This window comes from Acomys minous, assembly GCF_964271855.1.
Source record: "Acomys minous genome assembly, chromosome: 11".
NCBI classification, from domain to species: Eukaryota; Metazoa; Chordata; class Mammalia; order Rodentia; family Muridae; genus Acomys; species Acomys minous.
This window is the reverse complement of record NC_140492.1, coordinates 10,373,650-10,385,915: the sequence shown is the minus strand read 5'-3', so window position 1 is coordinate 10,385,915 and position 12,266 is coordinate 10,373,650. Positions and strand designations below refer to the sequence as shown.

At 40.3% G+C, this 12,266-nt stretch overlaps 1 protein-coding gene across 7 annotated transcripts in view; it reads right to left on the bottom strand.

The window, feature by feature from the left end:
• Positions 1-12,266, bottom strand: part of GRIK1 (glutamate ionotropic receptor kainate type subunit 1) — a 363,547-nt gene that overhangs the window by 27,351 nt on the left and 323,930 nt on the right. For all 7 annotated transcript variants that reach the window (XM_084800831.1, XM_084800829.1, XM_084800830.1 and 4 more), the window contains one exon: positions 11,351-11,568. In XM_084800831.1, the coding sequence (XP_084656957.1) occupies positions 11,351-11,568 (218 nt within the window). The remainder of the gene's footprint in view (positions 1-11,350; positions 11,569-12,266) is intronic.

Here is a 12,266-nt window from a genome sequence, read left to right as displayed (position 1 = left end):
TGCCTGGCCAGTGCTATTGTGCTAAGGATAGGCTGGGATATGCCACTTGTACTTTCTGCTTTATTTGTCAAAGAAGTGCATCCATGGCTAAATTTTCTACAAAGTAAGGGATGTAAATGTTCTTTTCTAGTTAATATTCAAACCAGAAGACTCTCCCGACTTTTTATGTATATAATTTCTCATTGCAATCATGATCTAGATAACAAGGGCTACATATTTCATTTTAAAGTGTCCTATGATTTTCATGTCTTTTATGCAGCCTTTTGGTAGAGTCAATAATAGACTATGTATATGCTATATTATATATGCATCCATACATAGACAAAATTACCTCATTATCTGCTTTTCTTTGTTAAAACATGCTGCCTGCATTTCCATATTGCTTAGATATGAATTTCCATTCTTTTGAATAGTGATCTATGATTAGGCATTTTACATTTTTACTCTGTAATTTCCATAATGTTTCAAGTTTTTCCCCCTGAATTTGTCTTCATTTGCATCAGTACACCCTTTCATTTATTTCAGAGATCAATGTCATCATGGGAATTATTGATGTTTTCAATCTAAAGCTGGTTCTGACACATGTAGCCTCCTTGGCAAAACCAGGGTATATCATCTTAGGGGGACCGCGAAGCTCGAAACAGGACTAGAGGCGGCAGACATGGAATGAAGTACCTGTGGACTCAGTTCTAGTACCTTGCTCATACTCAAGTCTTCTGGGAACTCACTTGACTCCTACGTCTATTTAAGACCTGGGTTGATAAGTCTCACGAATTGGGGGTAGGGGAACAGATGCCTTCATTTGGATTGTTCGGCATTTGGAGAGTTCCATGAGAAAGAGCTTATGAGACAGGTAACCGTTCAATACACATACCTTATACATAGTGACATTTTATGGGACCCATTCTGCCATGATGAAGCCCAGGGATCTACTCCATAGCCCCAGGTGATTTGCAAAAGGAGCTGATGTCCCCACCACAAAGGTGTGTTCTGGGTGTCAGGGCTAATGCTTCGTTTGTTGTATGGCTTCAGCCTTAAAGAGTCTGATACTTCTAAATTCTGAGTGAAGAGAAGAGCTCCTCATACAAAGGCAGGGAGGTCACTCTGTCTTTTTTTTTTGCAGTAAATGTATGGCTGGGAAAATTATTCTTTTATCAGGAAACTACCTTAAGGGAAAATAATTTTCTTTGAAGCATGCAATTTTCAAGTCATCAGATACTTTAGAGATAGGTTCAATTAAACTATCACTTTTATAGATGAGGAAATTTTGGTGCAGACTGTTTGGAGACTTCAGAAAAAGACAGTGAAAGTTAGTATCAGAACTAATCCTAGAGCCCCAGAACCCCAATAATTCATTCAACGTTCCTTCCATTGATCCATGATGATGTGGGTAAGGTAGATGTCTACTCTGCTGAGATTTATTTTTTGAAAATGACTTTAATCTTACTTGATTTACGTATGAGAACATAGCACTTAACTAAAGGTCTGGCATTTTCCATGGGGCTTTTGCTGCTTTGCTTTATGTTGGCACAGCATAGACAGCAGCTTCCATGTAAAAACTTCACATTAATTTTTTTCACTATTTTAAAATTTTCTAAACTGAATACTGTGGTTAGAAAAGTGGAGTTTTGCTTTGTGGAAGCTCGGGACAAGAAAAAAATTAAGTGCATTTTAGTCATAGTAAACAGACAGCGTGAGGAGGCCTTCAAGTCATACAGTCACTTGGATGTAGTAAATTTTCCATTACTGCATATCTACCAAGAGAAACTTGTGCTGGGAGGTTTCATTTAAGGATTTTCCAAGCCCACTGCTCTGCTCTCTAGGTCAGGCCTTTGATATAACAGGTCCTGGGAGAGGTGACACACAGAGGTCAGAGTTGGTAGGCAGATGAGCCAGTGAAGCCAAAGGTATCTTTCCTGCTTATCCCTAGTTCTGGCTACTGTACTGCTGTGTTCAGTAAGGTTTATTTTTTTGTCAGGCCCTACAATAGCATTTTCAGAGTAAATTCAGTGTTTGTCTTTTAATAGAGACCTTCATTAGTTTTCAAGATGAAAATGTTAGTACTTCTTAAAATTATGGCTTGCCAAAAATTACTGCAAAGGTTAAAAGACCAAATCAAGTGCTTGAATGACAGCCTGATGCTTCCAAACCTCCTTGAGCCTGAGGCAGCCTCCTAAATCACTCTAGAGAAGATGCAAACTATGAAACCATGGGAACAGTGAGCAGTGATTGCCTCTCACTTCACTGAATATGTCAAAAGCCCATCGGAACACTCAGGTCCTTAGAGGACACAGGCTTAGATGAATTCCTTGGCCTGCCTTAACCTGATTGTATATCTGTCTTTATGCCTATAGACACAGTTGACAGATAATAAGCATTTCCTGTCAGTCATCTGTTAGAAGGCAGAGTTACTGTAACCATGTTGATGATTACTTATTTCTTACTTTCCACCGTATAGTATAAAGCACGCAGGCTGAGTACTCACTGGGTGGTGACTTACAGTGAGCATGTGTGCAGTTACAAATGGTTGGGAATAGTGACATCCAAAAGACAGACAGTGTTTACTGTGTGACATGTCCTGCTCTGACCATATCGCATGTACTCACTCATCACAAGAGAGTGGGTGGTACCATTAGTGTTTCCTTTTCAATGCAGAGATTGAATACCACACTGAAACTTGATGTGATAAGGCTAGGCTCTCCTCCCAGAACTTTTGTTCCAGAGGAAATTAATTAAATGTTTCAATACTCAGATGCAGGTCAATAGTTCAGCAGACCTAACACATCTTCTAAAGAAATCGCTCAAGGATTTGTAAGCAGTTCTCTGTTGTAGGTAGGATGCTGTAGCTCTTGCACATAGCATGCCACATACAGAGAGTATTTGATGACTTTGAACAGATTCCATTCATTTGGACAAAAATTGAGTGTTTCGGGATGTGTAGCAGTTGGAATCAGGAAGATAATGTGGGTATTGTTTGTATTTTTTTCTTGTCCTTTATAGCATTTTGTCTTCTCGATAGTTCTGTTTTCAGCCACTGAGTTTGTATGTCAGGATGTGAGGATGGACAGAGATCTGCAGTATAGTATGCTTTCAAGAGTGATAGAACCTCCAATTTATAGAAACATCTCTTCAATGCTTCATTTCTTTTGAGATAAGCATTGCTTACCACAGCATTTCCCCAACCAAGTATAAAGGCATTTACAGGGAAAATATACGATCCTATTATTCATAGAATCAATACCTGTGAAATCCTGCTTGAGGCCAGAGTAGTTGAAGGTCTTACGTACAGATCCATGTTCACACATGTTTCCTTTTACTTATTTTCATAAACCTACACACATCCACATTAGGAATAAGATACTGAGATTTTTCTCTTTGGCATTGTGTCAAAAAATGACCTTGTAAATGTGGTATGTTCCATACAGAACAAAAATATAGAGCAAAATAATTCTATATGAAGTCTCTCCAGTAGACTATTGAGAAATCCTGACCTTAAAAAAAATCCTTCAATATCAACAAAAGATACTGACAAATCAGTATCCAAGTTTATGCAGCCGACACACAGAGAGTACCTGCCTGAAAGAGAATTGGTTCACTTATTATAATGAAATTTCATTAAATGACAATGTTTCACACCATGTTAAAACATGACTTAATTTAACAATAATCATTTAAAGCAAGACTGTTAGAAGCTATCTTCAGCGGCACAGTGGGGGCTCTTGCCTTTCCAGATACGATCGTTGTGTTGGATCACACTCTTACCTTGAATCAATAGAAAGTTACGGCATTTGAAGATTCTCTGAGGCTTTGTAATTTCATAGGTCCCCTTCAGGGAATTCTCCCAGTGAGACTTAAACATCTTTGCTCAGACATGCCTCGTGTTTTTTCTCCTGTCTACAGTTAACAGATTGCCACATTGCAAGCAACATACCAGACATTTTTAAGAGGTTAAGTTAAATTGAACTTCTGGCTATTTCTTTCCAGGTGAATATATTTTTATCTTCTGACACTGAGAGTAAAAGGGGTTTGCGTTTTCAGACAAGAAGGTCTTACAGGAAGAATGTCTTATCTATATAGAAACATTTGAGGAATGTCTCTCGTCTTTTGTTTCCTGGTGGTTTTGTTTGAACTCTGTCTCCCTGCCATAGCCTCAGTTCCACAGGTGCTGGGCTCAGTGACTTCCTTGAAATAGCTTTTGCTTTGCTGATGGCGCTAACCACTCACTGCAAAGAGAATTGTAAAGGTTACAGCTCCTAAGTCCCACGGCGGGTCCAAAGTCCCTAGACCATGAAAAGCCAGAAATGACAAGTCTGTGATGATTTTTTTAAAAACCCATTTTATCCAAGTCATTTTAGACAGAATGTAGATCTAATCTCTGTAATCCCTGGCTTGAGTCTGGGAGGACAGTGATTTGTTACAAGGCAAAAGGCTACTGAGAACGTCTTCTTACACGACTATTTCATAGCCAATTTGACCCACGGGAGTCCTTACGTTCGTCCTGCTTCCTGCCTATGCAATGTGAGGTGTACCGTAGTTAACAGGTTGTACGTGGCACTTATGTCTGTTGTAATTCACATTTCCAAGCTTCGCAGAAGGTTTTTCTTAACCTTCCCCCTTCCATCTGTTATCATGCCAGCCTCCAGCCTTGGTGCTGCCATTTTGGAGGCACTGGGAAAAAAAAAAACCCTGAGCAGAGTTAAATTGACCTGCCTTGCTGAATTCTAAGAGGGCAGCCTCTCCCCCTTGCTGCTCACCAACCATGTGGGAAATGGTTCTACAGCAAATGCAATGAATGTACTCAGGGAACGTATCCCAAAATGGGGCTTTCTGTCTGTCCGTCAAGGCCACTGGAAAATTTTCAGATCGTGAGTCCTGGTACAGGTGTAGGACTTAGCAGAAGTCTAAGAGATCGGCTGAAGAAAAGCCAGAGCAAAGTAATTTTTACCACAGAGAGTGAAACAGAGAGGACTTTTTTTGGAGTTAAAAATTGGTGATGATGGTGACGGCTTTTAAATTGCTTACCATTTGTGAAGGGATCGTGTAAGCATATTACCTCCGCTAAGTCGTGTAACCCTGAAAAGCATCTCGTGCTTTAGATGTTAGTTTCAATGCACAGGCAGGGAAGTGAAGGCATGGAGAACTGAAGTAACTTGTCAAGGTCTACACAGCCAACCAGCTGGAGTCAAGACTTGATTCCAGGCTGTATGGCTCCAGATGCTGCAATGTCAGGGTTTTGCCAAACGCTTTAGTTTCTATACTGGTATTTGATAGTAGTCAACTTTCCTGAAATGGCCTATGATAATCCTTATGTCTGAAACATGCATCAAAACTAATATCCTCCTGAGAAGGTGCTTCATAAGAGGCATCAATAAATAATTGTTTCAAGCCTCACCTGTCTCTTTAAACCTTTATGTAAAGATTACTTTTGGAAAAGTGTGACATACCACATTGTCACTGTGACACCAAAGTTAGGCCCATTCCTTTATTTAATAAGGCAATTGCAACAAGGTTACAACAAGGAGAAAGAATGGCTTTGCACATATGCATCTTTTCTAGTTTCTATGAGAGACAGGAAAATAATAACGCCTTACTACACCATTTCTGGAAGGAAAGGTAGTGATGGGATGTTATCACTAATAGTTCTTTTTGGTAGAAAGTACAGAAATGGGTCAGGTGGGTCTAGAGAAGTTATAGTCCAGTTGCATCCACAGCCCTTAACCTGTGTGTGGCTGCTCTTTGATTCTGCCTCCTGTGATGTTGATGGTACCCCAGGAAGTCAGAAGAGCAACAAGAGCCTTTCCCGTTTGGGGTCTTAGAGTGATGAAAAGGAATAAGCCCTCTACCTGTACGTAGATCAGAGGGACAGTATCATGACAGCTAACACTGGGCTGTTAACCAGCTTCCTTTCATCCCACGTACTAATAAAACTGTTTGTTGAAAACTTCTGCTGAAGTCTGAGAATTACTGAATTATGAATTTTATGACATAAACTTGTTTATAATTAATTAAAGTCTTGATAAGGAGAACACAGCAGTTCCCCCAATACCAAATTTCCTAAACAAACTCAACAGTACCAGCATGGCTGGTGTGGCAATTGGCCTTTTCCTAACCATGGCTTGCTAATTGTCCTTGTGGTGAATGTCACACTTGGATCAAATAGACTATTATATGATCCACGGTGATTAAAACTTTAAGACTCAGAGTGCTCGTGAACTTGTGAATGTATAGAGTGTAATAAATATTAGTTCTCTGACCTTGGCCAAAAAAGTGCAGTTGCTATTTTCATGATGGGACACATCTGCTAGAATTGCAGGCAGCCTGTCTAAGAGTTTTATGAAACTGTGTGATGTAAGCTGTGTTTCGATTTCTCTCTCTGTCCATCTCCCTGTCTCTGTCTCTGTGTCTGTCTGTCTCTCCCCGTCCCGTATGAATAGTCTTTGATGACCAATGTATTTTCACACACCAATGACAATGAAACCAAATCTCAGCTATGAGTCCCCATCACTCAGTTTCTTCCTTTAAAATGTCATCCAAGGAGAAGAGAAGAAGATTCTGAAGTTAGAATGCATCACTCATCCAGAGATGCTGAGTCCAGTTCTCAGCCCTGGTACCGGGCAGCTCACAACTGCCTGGAACTACTTCCAGAGGATCTTACAGCCTCTTTTTGCTTCTTTGGGCCCTGACACTGATGTATACACATGAGTGCACACACACACACACACACACACACACACACACACACACACACACACACACATACACACACACACACACATATACATACACACACACACACACCACACTTTACGTGAATCCAGGTAATGGAAAAAGGGGAACTCACTTGGGCTATTTTAGAAACATAGATTTTTGTTGATTTAAAAAAAATAAATCTGAAAATCGAATTCAGGTATTCTAGAATCTGAGGTATCATGCTGTTTATAAGAATGACAAGGTCTAGAAAGAAATGTCAATGGGTCTGGATTTAAATGTTTGTAGGCAATTTGCAGCCACATTTCGGAGACAACTCTTTAGTAAAACATCCCTTGAGAGTAGTGCACAACAGCAACATTATATGGGGGGGGGGACTTTGTTATTACACTGTTGTAAGTTGTTTAAATTGCTATTGTAGAAATAGAATCCTTCTTGATTAGTGAGGTGGCTCAGAGGGTAAAGGTACTTGGCACCAACCCTGACAATCTGAGTTCAGTCCCTAGGATCCACATGGGGGGAAGGAGAGAACAGAGTCCTGTAGGTTGTCCTCTGACCTACACGTGTTCCATAACATGCATACATGCGCGTGCACACACACACACACACGCACACACACACACACACACACACAGATGCAAGATAGATAGATAAGTAAATAAATATAAAAAATGTAACCCCCTTCCTCCTGAAAAACACCCCAAACCCTTGCTTATAGCCTCAGTAGCAAATTTGAAAGATCAGCACATTTTATTTGGTTGTGAAGTTTGGTAATAACTGGGAGCCCTATGGTTCTTTACTTCTGGAATGATTTGAACCTGTCTTAGGAATGAACTGAAGGGACATGTTATTACTGCTGGGGTGCTGCCCAGGGCTGTTCTGGGAAAAAGACATTCACAATACTGTGATAAGATGTGAAAATGTCTTTTTCGTGCATGAATGACTTCTCTGTTTCTGCTTCAACCACCAGCCAGCATGAGTTAGGTTAGACCAAATCCTCCCACTGAGGACAGCTTCTTGCTTCACTTATGCAACAGTTCGTGGCCTTTCTAACGTTATGATCCTTTAATAGAGTTCCTCATGCTGTGGTGACCCATAACCATACATTTATCTTCATTGCTGCTTTATAACTTCAATTTTGCTGCTGTTTCGAGTTTTAACATAAGTATCTGACATGCAGGCTATCTGGTATCTGAAATGCCCCCTCTTCTGAGGGTTGTTTGACTCCTCCCCCACCCCACCCCACACTCAGAGGGGAATCCACCCACAGATTGGGAACAGCCGATTTAAGAGGCAATGGCAGGGAGGCTGGGAGGCCGGGAGGCACTGCAAGGGTGACGGCACATTGATGAGACTGAGGGTCAGTGGACTTGTCACTGAGTGACAACAGTTGATACTATCCCAACAATTAAACGGCTGGAACGTTTCTTCCTCTTGTAGAACGATCTAGACCACAAACGCTTGAGATATCGTCACCCTCTGAAGCTTTCTGAGAGCTTGCTCCCTCCAAGGGAAAAACAAAATCCGATCCAGTCCTTGTTTTCTCTTTGCAAAGAAGTTCCTTCTTGATCGACGGAGTTCCTGGGCTACAGGCCGAGAACTAAAGCAAGGGATGTGGGAACCAGATTCCTGTTCCATAGGTCTGGGATTCTAGCCACCTTTGTTCTCCCTGCATATGTGCATGTGTGTGTGTGTGTGTGTGTGTGTGTGTGTGTGTGTGTGTGTGTGTGTGTGTGTGTGTCTGTCTGTCTGTCTGTCTGTCTGTCTGTCTGAATATCTATTGTCTCTGTCTATCATCTCTTTTGGACCTAATAAAGACCTACTATGTACTAGTTACTGGTTTGGACTGTGAACACATTTTTGAGGACCTACTATGTACCAGTCACTAGATTGGGTTCTGATTACAAAATAGTAAAACTTCCTAGAACTCTCTGAAGTTGATCCAAGTCTAGCAAAGTTAGGTCAGGTCTAGTGCTCACAGAACAGCTCTCCTCCATTGTTGGTCATGCGCATCTGAAAGGACTGGGAATCGCCTCTGCTCATTGATTGTTATCAGTTTTCTCTCTTGTTGGCAACCATTCTGACTGTCGTGAGATGGGATATCAGAGTGCCCCGTTTCCCTGGACTTCCAGATTCCTTGATAACGTTGAGCAACATAAATACTTTTGGATAGTTTTTCAGATTCACATATTTTACTTTAGTCCTTTCCCCTCTGTCTCAGGAGCCTGGCCAGTGACTTTCCTTGTTTATGACAAGAACCATAATGAACGTTAACACTGACAAACTTGTGCCTCTAGTAAAATACCAAACTTTTTGAAAACTTGGGAAATTATTATTCTTAAAATATCTCCCTCTAGGGAAGACATAATCTTTATGATGTATACACTTAGTAAGTTAGTGACTTTGTCTTTTACATGAAAATATTTTTTAACATGCTTTTCTTAACATCCAAGGCAAGAATATACTAATTTTCACATTAGTCTGTTGCTTAACAAATCTCTATGTATCCTGATTCAACATCAGATTCTGTTCTATTGTTAAAATTCTTCACGTGGGGAATGAAGAGTTACTGCTAACCAGTGAAGCGCCCACTTTGTCTTCCCTCTCCTGGTAAGTTTTGTTTCTAAGTTAGTAAACTTCCCAAGCTCACTCAGCCCCAGGCTGACAACTTCATTTCTTGCAATCCGAGGGTGAGCTTTGCAAAGCTGCTTTTACGGTTTGCTCTAGTTAAAAATGTTCCCTGTTCCATCATAAATCCATTTCCCAACAACAGTAATCTTTATTTTTCTTTCCTTTTTAAAAGAAAATTAGTTAGCAGGAAAAATCTTAGCTTTCATCTTGACCAACAATAAACATAAGTTTTGTTGGCTCTCTTTCCTTCTTCTCTGCCATCTCTCTGAACCCTTTCTTTTTCTTCCCCTCACACACTCTGTCCGCTTTCGTGTCACTGTGTCCTAGGGCCCTCCTCCACATCCTTGACACCTCCTTCTCTGTTCTCCTGGCCTCCTTTCTGGTTTCACAGACTGACTTTTATAGGCACACAGACATTCTGAGCTGAAGGCACATGTGACAGATAATATGCTACTTTTGTCTTCTAGAATCTGCCTCCTTCCCTCCCAGATGCATCCACTGTCCCACAAATATCATGATTTCATTTTTCTTTACAGTGGAGTGAAATTTCACTGTGTGTCTACACCACACTTCACAATGCACTCATCTGTTGATAGATGTCCAGGTTGGTCCATCTCCTTGCTATTGTGAATAGAGCTATCATGTGTGCAGATGTGCAGGCACATCTGTAGTAGGGCATAGAGACCTTTGGTTATATATGCCCAGGAGTGAGACAGTGGGGCATATGGTGCTTCTATGTTTAATACTCTGAGACACCTATGTACTGATTTCTCTAATAGCTATACTGTGTTGTGCTCTCAACATGAATGAATATGATTCCTTTTCCCCCACATCCTTGTCAGCATTCGTTGTCATCTCTTTTCTTTCTTCATGGCAACCACTCTGACTGTGGTGAGATGGGATACTATAACAGTTTAAACTTGTTATTTATGTGTTCATCGGTGTTTGATGGGAAGCTTCAGCCCCTGCCTGTGACTATGTAAGGAGGGCAGCTCCTGGAACTCTTATCTTTTTCATTCATTAAGCCAAGGGCTACAGCGTACAATTGCTAAACCTATCTGGTCTATTAGAATTCATTTTATGGGAGTTATAATAATTGAGACTTGATAATAGAAGTACCAAGGTTTGCTCCATAAGCAAGGTAAAAATCAGCTTCATTATTGTTAGTCGCTAATTAAAGAGACCTGGACAGTGAAATGGACTTGATTGGAAAACTCAACCTACTTTAACATCATTCTCCTTTGGTGCTCGTAAAGCATTTATAGCTCCTGGGTGCTTCAGACACTCTGCGATGCTTTTGGTTTTAATTCTACGACTTATTTCCAAGAACAACATAAGTTTTTCTTTTTTTCATATGCTTCTATCTTACAAGCACTGAACAAAAAAGTAGTATTATTCAAATCTTCATTTTGTGGAAGCATGATTAGACTTTATTCAGGAAGTATCACTATTCCAATATAAAACCAGAGGCGGGGGCAGTGAGGTGGGCTGGGTAAGGGCACTTTGCTGCCGAGATTAATGACCTGGGTTCAGTCCTTGAGACCCACAAGACTGAGGAAACCAACTCCCTCAAATTATCTTCCGACTTCCACACATGTGCCATGATGTGTGGCATCATGTGTGGCATACTAATCCATAGATCTCATTGTCTAGAATTGGCAGTCAGGCTGAGTGTGGTGGCCCGTGTTTACAAGTTCTAACATGTGAGAGGTAGAGGCATAAGGACCCTGACTTGGAGGCCGGGTTCAGCTACACACTGAGTTTGGGCTACACGAAACCTTGCTTCAGAAAACAAAAGCAAATAAGTAAACAAACAAACAAAAAATTAGGGATTGAAGAAGTGTCAGAAAAAAGTCTTTGTGCTGAGAACATAGTACCTTATACCGTGATTAGAGCATCAGAAATTCATTTCATTGGAAACGTAGCCCAGTATCCTTTCTATGTTGAAGAAACGTTCTCTTTTCCTCACTGTTATCCCAGCATGAGACAGAAGGCTTTGCCAGGTTCTTACCTTGAAGAAGGTCATGGTAGAGCCATCTCTGACTGCCCCATATTCTATCTTGGTTTGTTTGGCCAGGTCATCTGCAGAGTCTATGGGAGATTCCATCCTCTCTACTGTCAGGAAGGCAGCCAGGTTGGCGGTGTAGGATGAAATGATGATTAGGGTGAAAAACCACCATATTCCTCCGACTATTCTGGTCGATAGAGCTTTGGGCATCAGCTCTGATCCTGCGACAGCATCATCAGAGTGAAGATATTAAACCAAGTCATTGAGCAAAGGGGGGCTTATGCTGGTCATTATGCTACAGGGAAGAGACTCCTCAAAGACCATCTCGTATGAAGATTAAATGAATGCATTTTCTAGAAAATGGCACAAAATCCAAGTGGCCCCTTCTTCAAGTCTTTTATTATTACTTCTTATTACAGTGGAATTATTTGGAGTTGATGGCCTAAAGTTGCTTTTAGCCCCAAGATAGACTGTCTAAAATGCATTTAGTTGCTTAAAAGTTAAGAGTTTATCCTAAGAATCCTGACCTTATTACTGCCTCATGCATTATTTAGAGGGAAATAAGATATTCTAGGCTTTTATATAACAATGAAAAGGTTTAAAATTATAACTTATTTTTATTTAAGGTTAAACAGTGTGAGGACCTTTCAAAAGGTTCCCAATAATTCTAGTTATAACATGCAACTTAAAAAACAATTTGGAATTTTCAGATAATGTGAAACAAAGCTCAGACATGCATGAATCCTGTTTTGTTTAATGTTACCCTTAAGGAGACTATATATATTAGAATATATATATATTAGAATATATATATATATATATTCTAATTTACAATCTTGTTTGACTGAAATAGAATATGTTCTTCAAGAGACCTTTTTTAATCCTTAAATAAAGGATTGGCTCACAACTGGCTGTTTTC